The sequence below is a fragment of the Nannobrachium achirus genome (genome assembly GCF_963921795.1).
Source record: "Nannobrachium achirus genome assembly, chromosome: 5".
Lineage (NCBI taxonomy): Eukaryota > Metazoa > Chordata > Actinopteri > Myctophiformes > Myctophidae > Nannobrachium > Nannobrachium achirus.
The window spans coordinates 46,672,370-46,697,776 of record NC_137814.1 but is presented as its reverse complement, the minus strand read 5'-3'; the positions used below and the strand labels follow the sequence as shown (position 1 = coordinate 46,697,776).

Below are 25,407 nucleotides of genomic sequence, written 5' to 3'. Positions count from 1 at the left end.
TTTAAAAAATATATAATTTATAAAGCTTGGCTAGATGGGAAGTCATAAGAATGAGTTGTCAATGCCCCAGGTGGATGAATTTGTTAATGCTCTATACCAGGGGTTCTCGAACCATTTTAGGCAGTGACCCCCAAAATAAACATATTTGAACTGGGGACCCCCACCCTGACAAGCACTTGGAATTGTAGGTATTACATTTAATTTGACTCTGTTCCGCAGATAAATATTGTGAAAATAGCAGATCTACATGCTCACAACTATTTCACAATGTTCGCCTCTTGCTTACTTAATATTTGACAGTTTGGCCAGTCCTGTCGAATATTCGACTATTCGAATACTTTAAGGTCGAATAATTCGAATAATAAAAATCACTATTCGTGAATGCCCTACCACACACACACACACACACACACACACACACACACACACACACACACACACACACACACACACACACACACACACACAAAACATGTGATCCACCCTCTTCATTAACCACATATCCTTGGCATCGCGGTTTTGTCATAGGTGAAAAATCTCAAAAATGGAAGAAAGAAAAAAGTCAAAGAGGCTCCTTCATACATCTGTGTTGTGTGGCAAAAATAGCCAGTCACACTAGACTGGTTATTTTCACCACACGACACCGTCATACGACCAAGTTTAAAGGGCTTTGCACACAGACACGTTTTTTTATTTTTCACACAGAAAAAACGGACGATTTCATTTTATTTATTTATTTTAGAAAACAACGATTCTCTATGACCTCATGCACACCGGCTCCAAATTTGCCATGCGGCAGGTGGCTGCGGCAGTGACTTGTTCTTACAACACAATAAAGAGGCAATAATTATAAATTTAGGAAGCAAGGACGAGCTATTTGTCTGTTTGCTCTGATGGGCAAACGGTTGCCATGAAAAACGATTTAATTTGTTTGCACTAACTAGCATTGACTGCTATGGTCTCTTTTGCAAGACACTTTATGTATATTATACTTATATATTATTCGCCCCCTCTATAGAGGGTATGCGTGTGACATCATCATCATACCCGGAAGTTATGCAGGAACGCCTACCGAGTGGCAAAAAACTACTTTCTGGCCTCGAAAGCCCATACATCCAAACAGAAAGTCCTATCTGATTGCATAAAACAACGTTAAACTCACTTTGCCACACACTTTGCCAATCGATTTGCCACTCGATTTCCCATTCACTTTATGCATGGGCATACCCTCTATTGATGCACCTTCTCTTTATTGGTACTGTACTGCTCTTGTCTTTGTTTTGTTTTTTTCCCTCTTATCTATCTTTTCTTACGTCTCTGTAACTTTGTAAATAACTGTATACTGCTGTGCTACTACTGGACAACTGAATTTCCCCCTTGGGATAATAAAGGTATCTATCTATCTATCTAATTTCAGACTCAGTCCTTCTGGAGCTTACAGAGCTTATACTGAATATTACACTATTGGTGCTATAAACAAGAGCCAAGGGAATACCGGTATATACAGTTGTGCAGATGCTGGATATGTGCAGTAATAATGTAAGAATTGCCAGTAATAATATTTATACGTCGGATACAGGATTTCTATGATGCTGAATAGTCAAACAACATGGCTGATATATTTAATTATTTCACAAAACAAACAAAAGCTGTGCCTACTGCCTACTGTATCTGATGGCCTGCAGTCGCCACATGATTTCTCATTTTCAAGCACTATATTTGATCATTTGCGTATTTCACCCATTAGCTGTTTGCATGTCTCCTCCTGTTTAGCTACGAGGGTCCACAGCTGGAGATGTGGTCTCTGGGGGTGTTGCTGTTCACACTACTGTTCAGTGAGAACCCCTTCTGTGGCGTGCAGGAGATCCTGGTTGCCAAAATGAAGCCCCCGGTCCCTGTGTCTGCAGGTACAAATTCTACTAAACAAATAACCACTTTGGTAGGAAGACATGTCACTGAAGGCTGTTAATGTGTGCGGTTGTTATTGAATATTTGTGTCCTGCGCTGTGTTGAAGCTGGGTTCCAGGGAACCTTTTAGAACCTTAACCCATTTAGGCCTAGAATTATTGAATGCTTTAACCAGTGAAAAATAGCAGATATACAAGCTCGGTGCCGCGATGTGAGCTTGTATATCTGCTATTTTTTGAAAAAGTCGTCAAAATATGTGTGCAAATCTTTGAATATATGTATTTTCAAAGCGAACGTTTGTAACTCAAATTTAGCTTCTGGGTGTTCCCTGGAACTAGATATTTTGAGATGGGGGGGGGTCCGTGGCCAAATATATATCATTTTTATCACTTAACTGAGCTCCAGTTAAGTGAAAAGGACCTTTTCTTTGACGATGGCTAGCCAGATTGCTGACACAGAAAGTGTTGTACTGTTTTCTGTCTTCATTCAGTACAGGTATAGCAGCAGCATGACAATATACACCAAACCGTATATGGGGCCCACTTTCAGACTGCTCGGTAGTCTAGTAACAAAGTGGTGCTGCTGGGTGTTGTATAGTGTAACTACGTTTGGCCCACTGGGGGAAAAACCCTTCTGTTCCAAAGGTTTTTCTAACTACTGCTCTGTATCTTCTGCCATTCTCTCAACTCCCAGAGTTGAATGTTTTGTTGTCGGGCCTGATGGAGGCCAACCCCACCCAGAGGATGACTCTGGATGAGCTGCTGCTTCAGTCCTGGATCAGCCAGCCTATCTCCCTGGCCGAGTACAGCTGGAACGAGGTGGTTCCTGACAGACACAGCCGTGTTGGTGAGTACAGGGTTCCCACGGTCATGAAATTCCTGGAAATATTTTGAAATTAGAAAAATATTTTTCCAGTACTGGAAAAGTTTTGGAATTCATCAAGGGTCCTGGAAGGTCCTGGAAAAAAATAGCTATGCATTGTCTTTGGCTATTGATTTTGTTAATACCTCTGAAATGACAAATTAAACATTGGCCAAATTGTCAAATATTAGAGGCAGTTGCGAGGCGTTGTGAGCATGTAGATCAGCTATTTTCACAATAGAACCGTGTTATACAAAATTCCTCTACTCTTAGTGCTCGTCAGGGTGGGGGGGTCCCCAGTTAAAATATGATTATTTTGGGGGTCACAGCCTGAAAAGGTTGAGAACCACTGGCATACACTACTTGTCTTTGGGCATTGCACATAAGAGTAAGCAACCTGTTATTGAGCTGAATTATTGTTATATAGTCCTGGAAATTGGGTTAAATATTCTGGAAAAGTTTTGGAAAAGTTTTGGAAGTTAATTGGTAGAAATGTGTGGGAACCCTGTGAGTAGTAGAGTGAAAACAAGTCCAGTGGTTGCACAAACCAGGATTAATGACTAAACTAGTTTAAATCACATTAAATCACGTTAATCTTGTTGCATTTTAAGCATGCATTAAATCTAACGTATTAAATTTCAACCTGGGTGTAATCTAGATTTATATTTCACAATATTTGAAGATGGGATCGAACATCAAAGTGAGAGGAATTTGGCTGTTCCAACAATACAATAACTACTGGTAGCCATGTATCTTTTTATCCTCAATTACTGCTTTGTAAATTGGGCCATCAACCCCAGCATTAAATGCTTCGCAAATGATTTAAAGTCTGAATTTCTCTCTTGTCTTGTCTCTCTGGACATGTTGGCTTGTAGTCGCACCTAGTTCAATAAACACTTTAGCAACCATATGCTGCTTGAGTGTCACTGTCACAAAACTGATGCATAATAAAGACACCATTTTAAACAATTAAACTCAAGTAAACTAAGGATTTGAATGATGTGGCGGAGGTGCTATTGTGCATGTTAAAGTGTGTAAAACATTATAAAATAATTACTTCACCAATGAGAACAAAAATGCTTCACAAGAACGATGCTGGCATAACTTATATATAACTTATAACTGTATTAGTAAGATTTTCAGCTATAAACTTTACTGCTTATAAATTACACATACACTTTCATTACAACATGCATTGTTGTAGGTTGTGTTTCCTTGTGTGATACACATACTGTAGCAGGATGCGCTGTGTGTCAAATGTGGTGTTTCTTTGTGTTTATGCTGTATTAAAGCTTTTGTTTCTCAACACAGTCTCACCACAGTATCACCCAGTTTCACCGCAGTATCACCCAGTTTCACCGCAGTATCACCCAGTTTCACCGCAGTTTCACCTAGAGATCAACACTATAGAAAGCCTGGGGCAGGGCCTGTTTCCAGACATGGGTGACGAGACTCTTCCTGATGATGACGATGACGAGCAAGACGAGGAAGAGAAGATGTCTATGGAGGCTCTCGAAACTGAACTCCGGAAATACCTCTGTGATGACTGAAGTGACTGGAATTACAAAAAACAGCAAATGTACATTCTGAGGTGACAGCATCCGCTACTCGTTTCCCGTCAATGAATTTGCACTGAGTTTGTTTGAATCGTCTGTTGAACATTGAAGCCTGCCGTACAAGGGTGTCACTCGCCGAAAATAACCAATCGAAAAGCTTGCATTTTTTCTTTTTGTTGTATAAAGAGTCTTGGCGAGATGAAAAACATCAACCGAGGAAATACTGTATGTCAGTTGTCATGAGCCACTGGCATTTATCAATAGTGTGACTTATGCTTAGTTGTGCCTGTATTGTGCACCAAAAATAGCAAGATTTACAAGCTTACAATGCATCACAGCGTGATGCATTGTCAGCTTGGAGATTTGCTATTTTCAGTGCAACCACGTATAAATCCGTCAGGCATATATATCTCTTAGATGTGACGAAGACTACAGGACTTGTTGTCAAACGTAAAAGCCAAGATGAAGCTTAATGTACAGCATTGTATGTCCTTGGAATGTGTATTTATTCATCATCAGAGTGCAGTACTATGATGCAAGAACATCTCATGCCAGCAGCATTTCTTTCTCTTTTTTTTTTTTTTTTTTAATGTCATGCTTTTACAACTTTGAGTCAATAATGTTATTGTGGAATCTAACTTTGCAGGCAAACACCTTATCTTTTTTCTCTTCTCCTTAGCCTGAAGTTGACTTTTTCTTGTACATCCTTAATACAATGTGTTTTTTATTTTATTTGTTTATTAAACTTAGTCAAAATTGTGAATGTATTTACAATATTTTATCTATTTATTCTACTATAAATTCTACAAATAAATATTTTATCACAAATTTAACTAAGCCCTCTCGTTTAAAATTTGTCTCCAAGTTCTTTTTCATTTAAAAAATATAACACCAGTAGTTGAATTAGGCATTCTTTATAATGAAAATAAAAACATTCACAGTAATCACAAGACCCCAACATGAGTTTTAACGACACCTCACTAACACTTTAAACTAATAAGGATATTCATAAAAAGATAAATATCATTTTCTTAACTATTTGAATGGTAAAGTGATTTCATTTGTTTTGGTGCCATTTTAAAAGTTTTAAGCATATTTTGATGATTATCAATATCATTTTGGTCAGGCTGTGTCTGTGTTCAATGATGGGGTGACTGCATCTGTCAAGGATGCTGGTGTTGAACAAGTACAGGTCCTTCTCAAAAAATTAGAATATTGTGTAAAAGTTCATTTTCTTCTGTAATATAATAGATTTTTTTAAACTTTCATATATTTTAGATTCATTGTGCATGCAGTGAAATATTCAAAAGCTTTTTTTGTTTTAATTTGGATTTTTATGGCATACAGCTCATGAAAATCAAAAATCCATATCTCAAAATATTAGAATATTCCACATGACCACTCAAAAGAAGCATTTATAATACCGAAATGTCAAAGTTCTGAAAGGTTATATAAACTTTATTACAGGCTCAGGGCCCACAGAGTAGAGACAAACATTACAAAGATAGTAATGTTAATTTATGCACTCAGTACTTGGTATGGAATACTTTTGAACACATTCCTTCATCAATGGGGCGTGGCATGAAGGTGGTCAGCCTGTGGTACTGTTGAGGTGTTATGGAAGCCCAGGTTTGATTGATTGAGGCCTTAAGCTCATCTGTGTGGTTGAGTCTGGTGTCTCTCATCTTCCTCTTGACAACACAACACAGATTCTCTGTGGGGTTCAGGTCAGGCCAGTTTGCTGGTCAGTTAAGGCCAGTAATACCATGGTCACTACACCAGTTACTGTAGTTTTGGCTCTGTGGGCAGGTGCCAAGTGCTTCTGGCTAAAGGAAATCATCATCTCCATAAAGCTTGTCAACCTACAGAAGCGCAAAGTGCTCAAAAATCCCCAGGTAGATGGATGTCTTGACTCTGAACTTGATGAAACACAGTGGACCAACACCTGCAATACATTGCAATGCTGGTTTTGCCCACATTGTGTTTTATCAAGTTCAGAGTCAAGACAGTCATCTACCCGGGGATTTTAGAGCACTTAATGCTTCCGTAGATTGAAAAGCTTTATTGAGATGATAATTTATTTTATCCAGAAGCACTTGGCACCTGCCCACATAGCCAAAACTACTAGTAACTGGTGTAGTGACCATGGTATTACTAGCCTTAACTGACCAGCAAACTGGCCTGACCTGAACCCCACAGAGAATCTGTGTTGTGTTGTCAAGAGGAAGATGAGAGACACCAGACTCAACCACACAGATGAACTTAAGGCCTCGATCAAAGCAAACCTGGGCTTCCATAACACTTCAGCAGTACCACAGGCTGACCACCTTCATGCCACGCCCCATTGATGAAGGAATTTGTTCAAAAGTATTCCATACCAAGTACTGAGTGCATAAATTGACATAACCTTTCAGAACTTTGACATTTCTGTATAAATGCGTATTTTGAGTGGTCATGTGGAATATTCTAATATTTTGTGATATGGGTTTTTGATTTTCATGAGCTGTATGCCATAAAAATCCAAATTAAAACAAAAAAAGCTTTTGAATATTTCACTGCATGCACAATGAATCTAAAATATATGAAAGTTTAAAAAAATCTATTATATTACAGAAGAAAATGAACTTTTACACAATATTCAATTTTTTTGAGAAGGACCTGTATATACAGTACAGTAACCCAACAAATCTTGTAGTGGTTTATGAGGGTCTATGAAATTAAAACATTTGAAGGACACTGCAGTAACCTGTGTGTAGGAACAGTTTCTGGAGGATGGATCTGAGACTTTCATAATATCATACATGCGTGTCAGAATCAGAGATATATTTTGACCCCAAACAATGGAGTGATTTAAAATAATTTCTATAACTCACTGCCAGTCACTGGAAGCCACTGCTAAGATCTGAGAGCTGATTGTGTTAATTTTTTGGTGTGGCAGCTCACCGTTTTCTGAATAATCTGTTTTACGTGGGCCTCAAAATAAAGTTAAATTAACTGGAAACTAAAAATACATTTTAATTCAACACAAGAATGTTCCTACCACAAGCACAAGTAAAACTATTAAAATACCAGTAAGATGTCCTAAGGGCGAGAAGCGACCTCACTCTAAAGGACGAGGTCGCGCACATGGGTGCGTACACGCCTGGGTGACAGCAGACTGCTGGGCGAGCACTGGCGCTTTTGGTATGGGATCAACTTTCCCTTTTGCGTCTTAAAATAAATATTGTCACTCTGGCTACAGTAAAGTGGCAGCTCAGATGGTTCTGATGAGAACAGGGATGATATTGATGACATCAGGGATCGCCATATATGGGGCTATGAACCCCATGTATGGAGATAATCCCATCGGGTGGGGCACAATGCTAGGTACTAGGCACCCTTTACTGTATGGAGATAATCCTATCGTGTCACACAAGACTATCGTCATAGACGGTATGCGTTGCCATGGCTGACGTCATGGCCGTACAAAGGCAACGGCCGTATAAGGAGTTATGGGTCCTGTCGTACGCCACACATCTAACTCAGCCTATATAATCGGACTCTTAAATGGAGCTACCCGACACATATACTGACTTATCTGGCTCTGACCTCATGGACTACATATTTGGACCAGGAACATTTTTTGCTCCATATATAGAGCCAGCAAAGACATCTAGTGCACTGGCGTCTAATGTAGAACTCCATATATGACAGCTGACATCAGTCAAGCACTATATAGGGCTTGTTTGACAAATTAATGAGGGATTTTGATTGACAAACAAATTAATCAGGGATTTTGAGTGACAAATGAATGAGGGATTTTGAGTGACAAACAAATTGATGATGGATTTTGAATGACAAATTAATAAGGGATTTTGAGTGACGGACAGGATCTGTAGCAGCTTTCATACTAAGTAGCGACTACGGTCGCAAAGAATACTGCAACCCTTCAAACCGGAACGCTGGAATATTATGCCTTGTTGAAAGGGGGACATATTTTCAAGACGGACAACCATGAGTGCAGGAGTTCCTCTACGAAAGGTGAAGTATTTGTTTTATATCTTCATTTTGTGCTTTATTTGTTGTTTTTAGAACATAGGTTTCCCATCGTGTCAAGCACGTGTTTTCAGAATGTGGCACACACGTTTTGTTTAAGTCAGCACGCAACCTACCGCAATAACCTTGATATTTAGTTGCTTACTAATACATCTCTGCGTTTACCTTGCAACCCTTTCTCTTTTATTGATTGATTGAAGACTTTATTAGAAGTTTGCATAGGAAAAGGTACAGTTTCATGACAGTTCACTGGTACAAGGTCTACTAAAAGGAGATCCATGAAAAGACTAAAGCTTATTTCCACAGGAAACCATTAAAGTATCTCATATATTTTACACTTACAGTATGTCCACAATCCACAACAATTACCATTTTTCTATCCAAAACAATCTAATGACTTTGCCATAGCAGTGGTCCTCAAACCTTTTCATGACAAGGACCCCCAAATTGACACTTACTAGCCCGCGGACCCCCATTTAAAAATATATGCCAGGGACAGGGATTATTAGGGCTCTAGCTAGCAGTGATTCTCAACCATTTTAATTTCAAGGACCGCCAGTTCATGCATTAGTCTACGGACCATAGGCTACGGACCCATAAGGGTCCATTTGGTTCCTAACTATCATTTAGCTGGGGACCCCCTGGAACTCCCTCATGGACCCCTGAGGGTCCCAGACCCCACTTTGAGAACTAATGTGCCTGGGGTCGTAAATCATGTTTCCATTTGTTCTATCTTATCTATTTTGCAGGTTCTTGGATGGACCCTGAGAAGGACCACGGCCCAACTGTTCAGTCGGAATGGATTTGGGATATGCCATCATGTACCACAACTCGTGTGCTGCAGACTCATTTCCTCTCCTAACCAGCGAACCCTACAGTCTTTACACAACAACCGAGAGCTGTCTCAGTTACCCGGGCAGCCGCCTGTCACAGAGCTGTCATTGCAGTCTTTAATTGACATGGGTTTCACGGACACCCAGGCAGAACTGCTCTATGAGACTGTGTCCAATGCCAGGGGACCGAATGCTGCAGAACATGCCCTCACAGCGCTGTCCGCTCTCTTGCTCCTGGGCCTCAACTCTGAAACTGTCCTGAAGGTCCTGGAGAAATGTCCAGAACTTTACCGCCTCAAGGACTCACACTTTCAGCAGCGCATAGCGAACCTACGGAAATTAGGTTTAGTTGAAGGTACAGTAAATAACAATCTTTGTGTGCTAAATTATAACCCAGACAGACTGTATTTGCAACATAATCTTGCAGGTCAACATCATCACAGCGTTGTCTTCCTTTACACCATTCAGGCAGTCTCCAGAGAGTGGTGTCCTATTATCCCCAGATCCTGACGCTGTCCGCAAAGAGGGTCAAATACGTGGTGGCGTTCCTCAGAGAGAAGTGCCTGTTTACTGGCGAGCAGGCCACAAGCATCCTCAGAGACAGTCCGTCTGTGGTCAACGAAGACCTGGGGCAGCTTGAGTACAAGTTCCAGGTCAGTTTCACAACTAGATAGATAATAGATGGCAGCACATTTTCTTTCTTTTCTTTCTTTTTTATTTGTTTGTCATGACTATATTTATCGAAATGACAGTGAAAAGGCTATAATCCTCTCACACAAAACAGAGAAAACAGAGACATACATAAATAATACAGTATGAATACAAAAATAAATTATTAAAACAATCAAATACTGTTCAAACAATGAGGGATGTGTTCTTGGCTAGATTGCTGGTTCCATGTTATCCCGCCAAGTTGAAGACTTCCTCTAAATCTGACTAAACATTAACCTAATATTTGTACTTTCTGTCGAGTCCGGGATTGAAAGAAATCTTCTCACTGCTCCTACTGTTGTTTTTACATACACATTACACATACCTGTACATTATTATAAAATAGTTTTACAAGTTTCTTTATGGTCGTACTAGATTGCTCACGCATAGGGCTGGCTGATATGACGTTATCCGTTATCACATTCATTTATGAACCAAATGTATGTCTCTATTGTTACAGGGTATACATATTGAGTGAAAGTATAGATGATTTGGGTTGAAATATGCTGTGGAAAGTATATTCCAGGGTGTCTGGTGGGTCAACCAGTCCACTGGCCATAATGCTCTTTCTGTCTGCACTCCAAAAATATAACTTAAAGAGGGATTCAGTTTCTTCCACTCTTATCAGTGTTTCTCTTTCATGTGCTGCTTTCATTTTGGACACTTCAATAGACTCACTGCCCATGGCTATGTATGTATGGTATGTGTCTTGCTGGTTTTAACGGTGCGCTGTACACTAACACACTCCTCCTCATATCTTCCTGCAGTATGTCTACTTCCGCATGGGCGTCCAACAGAAAGAGATGGTGAAGGCAAAGCTGTTTCGGTTCAGCCTGGAAGAGGTTCGCTGTCGCCACAGTTTTCTGGAGCGCAGGGGCCTGTACCAGACCCCAGACAAGAAGGGACAGACCCTCGTCCTCAACCCCAAACTCAGCGACATCCTCGCTGTTGACCAGGACACCTACCTTAAGGATGTCGCCAAGGCCACAGCCGAAGAGTATGACGTGTTTTCGAAGCTGATGGTCAGAGAATGGCAGGAAGAAGAGCAGCAGGAGATGGACATGGAAGCTAGTGATGATGAGGATGATGATGATGATGAGGATGATGAGGATGAGGAAGAGGGAGGGGAAGGGGAAGGGGAAGGAAGGAGTGGATACGTGAGAAAGAGAAAGAGATGAGGACATGGGACAATTGGGACATTGAAAAGAAATGGGACATTTTCATAACAGTATAAATTTAGTACTGTATATGTATTTCATAATGGTGTATTAACACTTACAGTTTAGAAATAAAAAAGATATTTAAACAGCTAGAATTGTTTAGTTTCGTCAGTAGTTGCTACCGCAAATTCCAATCCTGTACTGTGTGTTTACATTATCTAAACAACTCCATATATACAGTATTCTCGATTGCTGTGACTGTCAAACAAAACCGTTAACAGGCCAGCGTGGATATTCTATACTGTAGTAGCATGTCCACGTGGGATGGCATGGCAACCACAGTTCAGTTTTAGGTATACTTTTTTCCTACAGCACTGAACGTGAAGAAGAGTTAAGTGCTTTAAAGCGCCACCCTGTTTCTATGTGACACCTAAGTGGCTGTAGCTTTCTACATCCACGCATTATCTCTGAGTCAACAGGGACTACATCAGCAGATAAGGCTAGTGGTCGACCAAAGTCATACAGAGGAGCCATTGATTTATTGAAGCACTATGTCTAATGGATCAGCAGCTCTCGCATGTCTGTGCTCTGGACGGCAGGTAAGAAAAACCACGCTCTATTTGTGCTGAGGCCGGGGAAATGATTTCAACCAAACATTACCTGATGTAAATCAATAATGTATGTTGTCAATACAGTAGGTGTACCCGTGCAATGTGGGAAGTACTAGGTGATGATCAGGCTTGTTTTTAGGATTTGAACATGGAAGGAGAATATGGGTTATTGTATAGACTGTGGCAACATAGTGGACATTGGTGGTAGTTTGTACTGTTGGCCAAACTAAATTAACTTGTGAGTTACTTGTGACTCAAGGTTCAATCTTGTTTTTTGGAATGTGGTGGCACCCCTTAGATCTTAAGCGCCATTCCCACCTGGGCCATAACTATAGATAACTATGTAGTTCACCATTGTATTTTTTTATAGTCGGTGTGAACACTGCCATTCACTTGACTTAAAATTAAATGTAAAACTATACTTTTATAGTTATAGTACTACTCACTACATATTTATAGTTATACTGCTGTGCTGCCTCTGGGCAACTGATTTTCCCCCTTGGGATAATAAAGGTATATATTTATCTACTCAGTGTGAATGGCCCTTAAGTGTGGTTTTATGTTATTTCATTCTCTAACCTGCATTATTTCACCTTCCATGTATATATTTTAATTCATTTTATTTACAAAAGTGGAACAAAGTTCAGTTTGTTTTTGCTGCAGTTCATTTGCTTGTTCATTTGAATAATGCAAAAATGGGCAATTATTTCACTTTTATTATTAGAGTACTGTATTCTGGGGCTGATCAAAAGTCAGGCCTGGAGATATTTAATTCGTGTTTTTTAGACTTTAGACTGTGCAAATTCCTTTCCACAGCACTTTGCATATCGGACAACAGTTAATACAGCATCACAGAGCAATAAAACAATAACAGCATGAAATGGCAAACGGCAGTACAAACTCGAGGCCTGGCGTTTCAGGCGGCTATAACCGCGGGTGTCATGCTTTTCCCAAAGCTTTTTCTGCTCTGTGTTCTGTACTAGCGTCGGAAGGGCATTCGGGTATGTATGGTGTTTATTGAATGGGTGTGATGATCTGCACTAGTACTGAGATTGCAATGCGTGCAAAGGCTTTATTATTTACCTCTTATTAGGTTGGGTGTGCAGAGACTAATTATCCTGACAGCAGTGTTCCTTTATGCATGTGTCTTTGGCCCAGTTAGTAATGGATAAGTAATGGGGTAACATGTTTGTTCTGTCCACACTTTACACAGCATACGTCATGATAGACCATTCATGGGCAACTGGCGGCCCAGGGGCCACATGCTATGGAAGCATAAAGCTGCCCGCAGGTTAATATTGCAAAACTGATAGACTTCAGGTATTTATTTACAATTCTAAACATGCAAACATGACCCGCTTTAATTACTTCAGTCTATATTAGTAGCTTAATGACTAGTACTAGTCTTTTTTTTATGCCCAATGTATTTGTATTTAAGTTCATAAAGTTAACATATATAACATTTTAAATTAAATATTTTCAGGATTCCAATTAAAAAATACCCCAAAATAATTTAGGATTCCAATTCCAAAATAGCAAAAATAGCCTATTTTTGCTATTTTTTACTGTATAATGCATTGTGGCCCTTTGAAGTGAATGTGAAAATATAGTGGCCCTCTCCATCATCAAAGTTGCCCACCCATGTGATAGACTAATGAAAGTACACATGCTGTAGATAATTGTGACCATCAGGTCGCAAGTTACTAAGAAAACTTCCACCGGCTGTCCCTCCGTCAGTCCCCCCGCCACGTCACGTCACACTTTTGGCTCTACTGTACTCTTGTCCGGCACCGTTGCCCCGATCCATGCCAAACTTTGCACACACACTCCTTGGCTGGCAAACCACAACCTCCACCCCTGATTTCTCACATGCCCCTCTTCTAGTGCCACCATGAGGTGTCTGTTTTTTGCAGACAACATTAATGGACACTGCTCCTAAAAATCACACACAGTGGGACACAGTATCAATTTGTGTATACATGCGACCTGACCGTTGCTTATCTCCCGATTAGGGAGTCTTACTGGTAAAAATATGTCTATTTGTGTGCTCTGATGATGACTCCGTCAGGTGTACAACTATGTTTGGCCACTCACAGGAGTTAATTAAGTTGCCTTCATTTACTGTAACCACTACTGCCTATGCCTAACGGAAGTACCATAAGCTAATATTAGTGGGCCTTTCTGGAGTTCTGGAGCTTGTGTATTGTACATTTAATTGCTACTACATTATTTCTCTTTTGTTTTTTCCATCTGCAGGAAGCCATCGTAGAAGTAAATGACATCCCTTGACATACGGTTTCAATAACTGCCTTACAGCCCCCTCCTCTCTCCCGGACCAGCAAGACAAGATGAATATGTCATGCCATGTCATGAATATGGTCAACTTCACGGAGGGATGGGTTGCGCTTGTGCAGCACTGGCGCCTGGGGTACTTCATGATTCCTGCCACTGTCATCACCCTGGCAACGTTGATCGCCAACCCCGTCCTCCTGGTGTGCATCTATCGGTCCCGTTCCCTGCGCCAAGAGACCCGCTACCTGCTGCTGGCCAACACCCTGATGGCGGACACGCTCTTCCTCGTCTTCAACCTGATCACGGTGTACGGCAACATGCTGGGAGCACACATGCCGCGGCAATTGTGCGAGGTGCTCACGGCGTCCACGGTCACCGCCTACTGCGCCGCCATCTTCTCCGTCACCCTCATGGTGGTGGACACCTACGCGGCGGTGCGCTGGCCTCTCCACTACCGCGACCTCCTCCCGCCTGCCCGCACCCACCGCATCCTGGTGGGGCTGTGGGTGCTGTCGGCCGTCTACCCGGTCTCCCTGGCGATCGTGACGGCGGTGAAGAGGACGGACCCGCCCGACAACATGCCCCTGTGCCTGGCCCTCATCTCCCTCGGCTTCGCAGAGGGGGGAGAAATGGTGAGGCTGCACGTCTACTTCTCCGTCGGAGCGATCCTCTGCACCACTCTCATCCTGTACTGCTACATCCGCCTCTACATGGTGACGAAGACCCAAGGCATCTGGCAGAACCGCTACTCCCGAGCCCGCGTCACGTTACTGGCTCACGGGGTTCTGCTCCTGCTCTACTTTTGTCCCGGGATGGTCTTCACTGTGGAGCTCTTTCTGCTGCATCAGGACATCAATGATCTTGTCCGCGTGTGGATAAGCACGACTAACATGTGTGTTTTCATGCTGCTGCCCAGGGCCTGCGCTCCCTACTTGTTTGGACTGAGGTATAGGGAGATCGCCGACACTGTGCTGCAGCTGTTGCTCCGTGGCAGAGGACTCAGTCACAGTCAGACTCTGACACAGACCACTGTGGCCTAGACCATTTAGGCCTAGAATTAGAAGGATTCAAAAGACACTTATAGAATCGGGTCAAAATTCTAATGTTCACGACTTTTCAAAAATAGCAGATCTACGAGCTCGCAGCGCGGCACTCGGTGCCGCGCTGTGAGCTTGTATATCTGCTATTTTTCAATAGTTAAAGCATAAAACAATGATACACAAAATGTGTACCCGTTCTAAATGGCCTAGACCAGGAACACTCCCTTTTGTGTGTCAATCATACACACATCTGTGAAACTATTGATAGACAGACACGTTAAACCTCACTGATAAAAATCCAGCTCTTGGTGTCATGTATTTATTTTGCGTGTATATTCTCCACATTTTCCTGTAAGAAGTAATAATGTGAGAACTGTTCTGCATTTGGGGTTTGGTCTGGTTCACCTCAAATCCTTTATTGTGTGATGTGGCATTTTCATTCAAGTATTTTGCTTCTAAAGAAGACTCTATCCTTTGATCCTCGTTTCTTAAGTATAGTGTTTTGTGGAGGCCTGTGTTTGCTTTTATTTGTTTTGAAGGAGCTGTTCGTAATTAAAACACTGCTAAACTCTGCTGTTGTCCAGGTTTATTTTTGTATTTTTTTTATGTTCTGGACACAGGATATTTCTGATAAAAAAAGAAGCCATAAAGAATTTATCATGATTGTGAGGTAAAAGGCCATGTAAAAGCACTCTGACCCACTTTTATGACCACCATCTCAAAGCACTTCACTCCATATGTCCCCAAAGCCTTGTTTACCTTAAAACTAGGTGTCCAGGGAGACCGTTATCAAATGGCTAATCGATTTGACGCTCCGAGGCGCTAGGAAAAACACGTTCCTCTCAGAAAGTGTCATTCCAGCCAGTAAGGGAAGGTGGATGGATGGAGGTGAGGAGATCGTGGCTGGCTTACAGTGATGACGAGTGAAAAGGACCTCGTTCAGTCTTTGCTGTGTGCCTTTGGCATCTGGTACAACAGCTCTGGCCGCGCCGAGAGACACAACATCCGTCTGTTCACCGAGGCCAACGGCACTGACCTTTATTTGAGGCAGGTTGAGCTCTTCACCATGGAGTGGCACATCTTCCTGCCACCGGCGCACTCCAGGTTACTGCAGTTGGGCCCCATCTTGGGTTTCCTGGCGGTCGGCTTGGTCAGTCCCGTCATCCTGGCCCAGATCCTAACCAGGTGAGTCACAGTTGGCTCCACAAACACATTTAGCCTGGGAAATATAACACAAGGAAGTACGACTTATTTATTCAAAACGTTTATTATGTTTTATGGCATTGTTCAAGGCCCCAGATGCGCCAGGAGACGCGCTATCTCCTTCTGGCCAATGCCTTGTTTGGTGACCTGCTCTTTGTGTCCGGGTACGTGCTGAGTACCTGTCTGAACACAGCAGGGGTACTGATGTCCGACTGGGCCTGTGCAACCGTGCTCTTCCTGCTGGGGGCGGTGTACAGCTCTGGGATCCTCAGTACCCAGGCCATGGTGCTGGACACCACTGTGGCTGTGCTGGTCCCGCTACGCTACTTTGCCCTTTGGCCTGTATCCAGGTACTGCTGCTTGCCACCAAGGCTTCATGTTGGCTTCAAGTGTTTTTCATTATCCAATTACCCTCATTGTTCCCTGTCTATCATCGCTGTTGTTGCTCTGTTATCGAATATCAGTCTTTCTGTACAGATTTCTTTTCTCCTCCTTAAAGGGGAAGACCACCCATTTTCAATATTGAACTATGTCATTAATATACCTTAAAGGAGTTGTGTGGAAATAAATAAAAAGTTCCCCCTCTTCTGTGTTGCATAGAACTGGAGGATTGATTTTGGGGTTTGTATTGCAAATTACAACTTGATGACATCACACATTGTACTTTACAATACAAAACCCAAAATCAATCCTCCAGTTCTAGGCAACACAGAAGGGGGGGAACTTTTTTTTTATTTCCACACAACTCCTCTAAGGTATATTAATGACATAGTTCAATATTGAAAATGGGTGGTCTTCCCCTTTAAAGGTGGTGTAAATTATATTGTTTAAGAAAGTTTTTTTGTTAAAAAGCTCTGATTGTAATCCTTGCTAAAGTTGCTATTGAGTTTTCAGCTCTTTAGTAAACAAACCGTTTCAGGTCAGGATACCAATTTGATCCAATGAGGAGAGATTTTATCAGAAATTTGTATTGTCTGTTGTCTATTGTGTATGTATGTCAGGTTTGTCTTAAAAGAAAATGTGGAAAAGTTCATTATTTTCCGTAATTCCGTAAAAAGAAATATATATATATATATATATATATATATCATACTATCAAAACCTCCACCAGCTGTCCGTCCGTCAGTCAGTCACACGTCACACTTTTGCCCTGCTCATATCTCCGCAACCGTTGCCCCGGTCCATGCCAAATTTTGCACACACACTCCTTGCCTGCCAAACCACAATTCTCACATGGCCCTCTTCTAGCGCCACCATGAGGCCGATTCTTGCAAAAAACACATTTTTGGACACTGCTCCTACAAATGTTGCCCTAAAATCACGCAAATCGGTACACACTTGCTCTACACTGATGTCATCAACATGGATCTGTCCCATTTAGCGCCACCTTCAGGCCGATGTTTTAAAACACATTTTTGGACACTACTCCTACAGATTTTGCCCTAAAATCACGCAAATCGCTACACAGTATGTCTACACTCATGTCATCAACATGGATCTGTCCCATATAGCGCCACCATCAGGCCAATTTTTTCAAACACATTTTTGGACACTGCTCCTACAAATTTTGCCCTAAAATCACGCAAATCGGTACACACTTGCTCTACACTGATGTCATCAACATGGATCTGTCCCATTTAGCGCCACCTTCAGGCCGATGTTTTAAAACACATTTTTGGACACTACTCCTACAGATTTTGCCCTAAAATCACGCAAATCGCTACACAATATGTCTACACTCATGTCATCAACATGGATCTGTCCCATATAGTGCCACCATCAGGCCGATTTTTTCAAACACATTTTTGGACACTGCTCCTACACATTTGGCCTAAAATCACGCTGCGACCTGACGGTCGCTTATCTCCCGATTAGGGAGTCTTACTGGTATATTCTACATACATTGCGCATGCAGTGAAATATTTTTTTTTAATATACGATATTACATAAGACCACTCAAAACAATTACAGAAATGTCCACCTTCTGAAGTCAGAGTTGCTTGAAGTCCAGGGTGAATAATTTGGGATTAAGTCTACTATGGCATCTGCTGCTTCCAATGCTTTTTTACACTATATTCTAATTTATATTATATTGTAAAGAGACAAACCTGTACTGTACATCCCTTCTCTCTGTTTCTCACTCACTCACCCTGCCTCCCTCTTTCTGTAGGACCAAGAGAGCCGTGGTGGTGATCTGGGCTGTGTCAGTGGTCTTTCCAGCTGGCTCTGTGGGGGTGTTCATGTGGTACAACACTACTGCACCCTGCGCCCTCCATATCTGCTCTCTGCCTCTGCTGCTGGTGCTCACAGTCAGCCACTCTACACCCATGCAGGTGTGCATTAGGGCATTCACCAAATATTCGAATATTCGATTATCAAAGTCACTATTCGACGTTGTTCACCGAAGTCAAATATTCGCGTATTTTTATTTTTATTGTTTTCTTTTTAAAAAAATATATAGTTTATAAAGCTTGGCGAGATAGGAAGTCGAATGAGTTGTCAATGCCCCTGGTGGATGAATTTGTTAATGCTCTATACCAGGGCTTCTCAAACCTTTTTAGGCTGTGACCCCCAAAATAAACATATTTGAACTGGGGACCCCCACCCTGACAAGAACTTGGAATTGTAGGTATTAATGTGACTCGGTTCCACAGATAAATATTGTGAAAATAGCAGATCTACATGCTCACAACGATGCTCACGTTGCGAGGCGTTGTGAGCATGTAGATCGGCTATTTTCACAATGTTTGCCTCTTGCTGACTTAATATTTGACAGTTTGGCCAGTCCTGTCGAATATTCGACTATTCGAATACTTTGAGGTCGAATAATTCGAATACTAAAAATCACTATTCGTGAATGCCCTAGTGTGCATCACTTGACTTTGATTCGGAACATCACTTGAGCTAGAGTTTGCCATTTCTTGCGGAAATCCCTAACTGGCCATGGGGGTTTGCATATACAGTACGAGGAATTTGACTTACCCAGTAATGCTACTGCTAGAGATTGTATTAAACACTTACTACCTGGCGTCCCTACTTGGGACATGTCATTATAGCAACTACATTGTGAGGCTATTTTTGCTATTCGTCATATGATGAAGTTTGAAGGGCTTTAGTAGTTAAAAATATAAAAAGGTAGGAAAAAGCAAACATGAACTTTGTGCACTGGCTCTAAATGGCTACTTATTTGCATAAAGGCCTATACTGGCCAAAGTGAAAACATATTGCACTTTATTTCACCGTATTGGTTTGCTAATCATTGTCTTTTGGAACAAAGCTTGTTGTGTGTACCATGTTGCTGCTATAGCAGCCATGCCCACTGCACAGAATATTTGTAGCTCTCTTACTTACAGTATGCCATGGTAATGTACGGGTAAAAACGTTTATTAAAGTACTGTTACTTGTTCACAAGATCCAGTAATCATACACCAAGTTATTACATTTATCTTGATATCTAATGTATCAACACATACCAGTTGTTTTGCACATTGCAACCGTTGTTTCTTCCAACACAATGGTTGATTCATTCCTATATTCATTCCTATATGGAATACGACCAGTGCTCATGGATGGGTGTCAGGCACATTCGCCTAAACGCATTTGGTCCTCTCGCCTGGCACTTTCGCCGTGGAGGAGAGTGTTTTCACCCACCCTGTCTGGCCGATTCGCCGCCGTTGAAGAGCCATTTCGCCTACAGCTATCAGACTGGCCATGTTTGCATCTCTGTCTCTGTCTCTCTGCATCTTTTGTGTGAGGGACGCTGCGCGCATGCAGAGAGACAGACACAGCGTGACACCCGACTTAACATTTTAAGCCAAGCAAAATGGATAGAAAAGACGGACCCTTGAACATTTAGGCGAAATGGCTCTTCAACGGCGGTGAAAAGAAACTCCTCCACTGCAAAAGTGCCATGCGAAAGGACCAAATGTGTTGAGGCGAATAGGTTTTAGGCGAATGGGCTGGTGACCCATGGATGGACAGTGGTGTGGGTGTGTGTGTGCGCGCGTGTGCGTGCAATGCAGGGGTCATCAGCATGTCTGTACACAGAGAAGTGTGCCCATGGCAAGACTTGACCATGACAATGTTGTGCTGAGACCATTATTGAAATCCCATACAAAGAATAGACTTGAACTATGCTGCATTAATAATTCAGACAGTATACAGTGGCTGACTTGCCAGTCTCCAGGTTTTCATTAGAATAGGTTGGACAGTTTTTAATATTTCAAATAAAATGCATCTAAAGAATACATACATATATAATGAAAGGGGTAATGGAAAAATCAACGCCCCCTCACACATTAGAACATTTTAATTTAACTTTTTTTAATATTTACTTTATTTGAAAGTGAAATATCCCTTTAACTGTTTAATGAAGAAATTATATACTTTTAAAATGTGTAGCACAGTGGTACATTTGAAGTTCAGTAGTTTCCGTGTTGTAAAGTAACTAAGTACATTCAAGTACACTTTTGAGTTATTCGTACTTTACTTGAGTAATTCCAATTTCCAATACTTTTACTTCTACTCCACTACATCTCGGATCCAAATATTGTACTTTTACTCCACTACATTTATTTCAAAACTTTAGTTACACGTTACTTTGTAGATTTTTATTATTATTACAAAACATACATTAACCACTTCAGCCGTATATATGTTTGGGCCATTTGAAAATAGCCGATCTACAAGCTCACGCATTGTGAGCTTGTAGATCTGCTATTTTCAAAAGATTTTTATACATTTGATAACTTAAAATGGGACATTCTGCACGATTAGTACTTTTACTTTTGGTACTTTTAGTACATTTTGATACCAATACTTTTGTACTTTTACTCAAGTAAATGTTGAATACCGGACTTCTACTTGTAACACAGAGTACATCTACATTGCAGTATTGATACTTTTACTTAAGTAAAGAATGTAAGTACTTTTTACACCACTGAGTAGTTTACATTTAGGGCTAGGTTTAAGTGCTTCTGGTAATATTGTTGATCGCTCATGTCCTTAACAAAAATAGAAATTTGTCAAATATCCATCACAAGCTGTAGCCTCGTAAACCGCACTCTTCCGGAAAGCTGATGGCCCCTGGTTGTTTATATCCATTTACTGGTCATGATTTGTTTTTGTGATTATGAGGTATTATTGAGGCTGTAACCATCCTTTACCACTAGAGGGCAATGTTGCTTAAAGGGACCAATTATTTTGTCACCATTGATAAAATAAACACTCTAGTCTAAAACAAAGGCCCAAGTAGGTGAAAGATAATTTAAGCCCTAAAGCACTTTCAGAGAACTAGGTTTCTTTTCTGGAATATTGTGCAATATTATAAGGATATTGCCGTGCAATTTCATTTAGGATCCGCCTCCATCCTTACCTGGAAAGAAAAGTGCGTAGCAGCATGTTCCAACAGGCCATATGCACATGGCCCATATCATATTACACCTGGAAAAAATCTCTTTGTTCAACTCAGAACAAACAAACTCAGAACCTTATGGATTCTATAGCCATACCAACCTGATTATGGTATTGGGCCAGTAAAAAGCTATTCTATATACTAGGAAATAGTTAATAGGCCTATGTAGCCTATGCCTGAACTCATGTTATGTAGATGTAGTTATGTTGTGTAACTTTGTATCCTTTCATATCAAACCTTAATGTGTGTTTAAAAAAACCCTAGCAAAACATACGTTTCCTGCCATCTGTTTGAATAAAGACCACGATGGAAAAACATGTTTCTCCGAGAAAAGTCTTGCTCAATCGTTGTGACTTCTTGTTGAAGCTTTTTGTTGAGTTTTGTTTGCAAACAAAGCACAGCCACGTGGAGATCTAGGTAGGTTTGGGAAGTGGTGTTTTTTTTGCCGTCCATAATCATTGGACAGCCCCTCCAAATGAAATACATTACCCACAATGCACCAAAACCTCCAGCTGACTCGGTAGACAGGGATGTTTTTTTCTGCTTCTACACTGACTTATATATTGGGGTTTATGTTTACAGATAGTTAGAGTTCTATTGTCTTTACCACCACAACCAAGTCACGATGTCTGGAGCCTAGAAAGCAACCTGCTCTGTTTCCACTCGACTCTTTGATGGCACACATTGGAAAGGATATTATTCACATACATTTCCAGGAGGACACATTTTTATTTTTTTCCACCACTCTTTGTTTACTGCGTTTCAAACTGAAGAGGAAACTTCACCTAGAAACTTCTGGATAAGGTACATTTTGGTCCTGAATGCTAAATCGTGTCATAGTTTTATGTATGTTTGAGAATTTAAATTACTTTTTTGCTTGCTTGTAGAGAATAAGATTATTCCAATTATAGCCCGTACTGTACACACCATGGCTTCCCTTTGTTGTTGTTGTATACTGCCAATAACGGTCGGCCAACCTGGGGCTGGCATGTTTCCTTTGTCTGATAACCTGGTGTAGTGTAGCCTACCTACTTTACATAGTATTTTTCTGATTTTTAGGTATCTGATCTAGCAAGCTGGCATAATCAGAGCAGTTGATTGCCCTTGATTAATTAGCCAAAACTATTTTTAGGTAACTATTCAATAGAATTATCATTACCTAAAATGGCTAATTAATGGTGGTTATTAGAGTTATTAAAAAGTAATAACATGGTAATAACATTTGATGTGCCATGTATTTGCTCATTTCCTTTCTATAGGTGGGCCTTTATATAGGCTTATATTTGTTTTGTATTCTTATTTTCTGATTAATTTGAACTTTTTTCCTTTTTACTAAATTTCAATATCCTGGCTTTTATAATGTGTTATTGTGTTTAAAGCACATTGAATTGCCATGTTGAAATAAACATGCCTTTCCTGCCATGCCTATTTACTTAAACTGCTTTCTCTCAGCCTATCTGTCTGTGGTTAGGGCCAGCAGGTGTTCAGTAGAAAACATAACATGTGGTGTTTGTTGACATTATCTGAGACAAATAAGTCATGCGTCAGAGACCTATATGGCAAAACCTGTCCTGTACAGTTGATTTCAAGACGTCACTGGCAGTGTGCATTGTTGTAATGTAGTGGGAGTTTTCTACTGAGGAAAGTTACAAAATAAATCATGAAACATAAAATGACCTCAGCTGATAAGAGACCTTTACAGCATGCTACATGTGACTGTGTGGAGCCTGGCCCACAGTGATAACTGATCTTGATGCTGCAGAAGCAAGTTAAGTTTACTCACAACAAGTGTAGGTTTCCAAACACTTATAAAAGTAGTCTGCTTTATTTTCAGTTGTCGCAGCCCAGCATAAAGACTTAAATCTGATGTTATGAGAGCATTTAAAACACAAAGTAGATGTCCAAAAATAAACCCACAATCTCTTCAGGGCCGGGCCCTAAATATAGCCTGTGTTACAGGTCCATTTATTTCAGAAGATATTGTCTAAAGGTAATCTGTGGCGCTGCTCGCCTCAAAGTTCATTGTTCCAAAACACGACTGGCTGGCCCGGCCCTCCTTCCCCCAGCTCCGCTCTAAAAACAAACTTGACTGACATGTAGGTCGGCCTGCCTTACAACCATTGCACAATCGCTCTCCCGCCTGCCTCTCTTTGTCATCATCGTGCCCAACCAGTGTATTGTGGCGCACAGCCGCAGGACACAACTGTTGCACAGCAGCCGCAGGAAGTGTTAGGCAGATGTTTGTGCTGCTCAAGTTTCTTGTTCCCCTTGAAAGTGCCATTATCAATTCAAGACACACACATTTTAGCACTACCCCAGGGGCTTGCTTGGCAACTTGTTTTCTTCCACCTTTATTATGCATAATATATAACATATAGTATGACTCAATTTTGTTAATGACACATTAATGAATGTCACAGTGTTATTTTGAAGATGCATTGTTCTTGACAGTAGCATTGTGTTGTCTGCTGTCCATCTCCAGGTCCCCTAAGGCATAGAGAAGGTCCACATTGGAGGCTGTAGCCATGGTGTTGATCCTGGGTAGACGGTTGAACAGGGAGGATTCTGGGACCAGAGACTCTCCTGCTGTCAAACGCAAGGTGATCCTACAAAACACAAACACACAAAAAAAAGCTTGTTCTCTTTAGTGATGGGCAATCCCGTTCATTTCAGTGATCGGATCATTTCGTTCACGTTCACGGTAAAGATCCGTTCAAAAGATTTGTTCAAATGATTCGTTCATAGCGCGATCGTCCCGTGAAAAACACAATCGCGGGCTAATGATTCGAATCTTATGAACGAATCACTCATGAACGACACATCACTAGTTCTCTTGTCATGGTAGGCCTATGTATTTGTTTATGCTAGTGACTGCCACAAATAGTAATGTCACAGAATTCATAAACCCATTTTGCTCCTTTCCAAAGGTGTTTGAGGTGGACCCCAAAGCTTTAGCCAGCCAGGATGTCTTCGACTTCTCCTCTGGCTCCTCCCACTCGGAGGCCATCTTGCAGGTGTTCAACGAGTTCCGCGACTGCCGCCTGTTCACCGACGTGGTCATCAGCGTGCAGGGCCGCGAGTTCCCCTGCCACCGCGCCGTGCTGTCCGCCTGCTCCTCCTACTTCCGCGCCATGTTCTGCAACGACCACCGCGAGAGCCGCGAGATGCTGGTGGAAATCAACGGCATCCTGGCCGAGGCCATGGACTCCTTCCTCAGCTACGTCTACACCGGACGCGCCAAGATCACCTGCGACAACGTCCAGTTCCTCTTCGAGACCTCCAGCCTCTTCCAGATCACCACGCTGCGCGACGCCTGCGCCAAGTTCCTGGAGGACCAGCTGGACCCCTGCAACTGCCTGGGCATCCAGCGCTTCGCGGACGGCCACGCCCTGAAGCTGCTGGCCAGCCGCTGCCGCAGCTATGCCCTCGCCAACTTCACGGACGTGGCTCAGCACGAGGAGTTTCTGGACCTGCGCATGGACGAGCTGGAGGAGTACATCTGCAGCGACGAGCTGGCCATCGGGAAGGAGGAGGTGGTGTTCGAGTCGGTGATGCGCTGGGTGTATCACGCCACGGAGCAGAGGAAGCCCATGCTCAAGGAACTGCTGCATCACGTCCGCTTGCCTCTGCTGCACCCCAACTACTTCGTCCAGACGGTGGAGGGAGACCAGATCATCCAGAATGCTCCAGAGTGCTACCAGCTGCTGCACGAGGCCAGGCGCTACCACGTGCTGGGCAATGAAATGATGTCACCCAGAACACGCCCACGCAGGTAAGGTTCACT

The 25,407-nt window shown here is 41.8% G+C and overlaps 5 protein-coding genes across 5 annotated transcripts in view; all 5 read left to right on the top strand.

Annotated features, from left to right (window-relative positions):
• The window catches only part of pask (PAS domain containing serine/threonine kinase), a gene marked incomplete at both ends in the record, with an annotated part of 35,196 nt that extends 30,877 nt beyond the window's left edge, over nucleotides 1-4,319 (top strand). Inside the window, 3 exons of the mRNA XM_080725849.1 lie at nucleotides 1,774-1,907; nucleotides 2,602-2,754; nucleotides 4,081-4,319. Coding sequence (XP_080581975.1) covers nucleotides 1,774-1,907; nucleotides 2,602-2,754; nucleotides 4,081-4,319 — 526 coding nt within the window. The remainder of the gene's footprint in view (nucleotides 1-1,773; nucleotides 1,908-2,601; nucleotides 2,755-4,080) is intronic.
• Nucleotides 4,320-8,307: 3,988 nt separating this feature from the next.
• Nucleotides 8,308-11,082, top strand: mterf4 (mitochondrial transcription termination factor 4; the record flags this gene model as incomplete). Its single annotated transcript, XM_080725847.1, has 4 exons — nucleotides 8,308-8,345; nucleotides 9,110-9,548; nucleotides 9,662-9,846; nucleotides 10,672-11,082. Exons 1-4 carry the CDS (start codon nucleotides 8,319-8,321, stop codon nucleotides 11,080-11,082), a joined length of 1,062 nt encoding a protein of 353 aa, XP_080581973.1. The 5' UTR covers nucleotides 8,308-8,318.
• A 2,968-nt stretch (nucleotides 11,083-14,050) lies between these two features.
• LOC308285128 (putative G-protein coupled receptor 148) lies at nucleotides 14,051-15,007 on the top strand (the record flags this gene model as incomplete). Its single annotated transcript, XM_080725846.1, has 1 exon — nucleotides 14,051-15,007. The coding sequence occupies one exon, from the start codon at nucleotides 14,051-14,053 to the stop codon at nucleotides 15,005-15,007; it is 957 nt and encodes a 318-aa protein (XP_080581972.1).
• A 916-nt stretch (nucleotides 15,008-15,923) lies between these two features.
• On the top strand, nucleotides 15,924-23,856 carry LOC308285127 (putative G-protein coupled receptor 148; the record flags this gene model as incomplete). Its single annotated transcript, XM_080725845.1, has 4 exons — nucleotides 15,924-16,192; nucleotides 16,300-16,560; nucleotides 18,381-18,543; nucleotides 23,797-23,856. The coding sequence occupies 4 exons, from the start codon at nucleotides 15,924-15,926 to the stop codon at nucleotides 23,854-23,856; spliced, it is 753 nt and encodes a 250-aa protein (XP_080581971.1).
• The window catches only part of klhl24a (kelch-like family member 24a), a 25,031-nt gene continuing 21,812 nt past the window's right edge, over nucleotides 22,189-25,407 (top strand). The window contains 3 exon segments of the mRNA XM_080727238.1: nucleotides 22,189-22,427; nucleotides 24,106-24,223; nucleotides 24,551-25,395. Coding sequence (XP_080583364.1) covers nucleotides 24,149-24,223; nucleotides 24,551-25,395 — 920 coding nt within the window. The 5' untranslated portion in view covers nucleotides 22,189-22,427; nucleotides 24,106-24,148.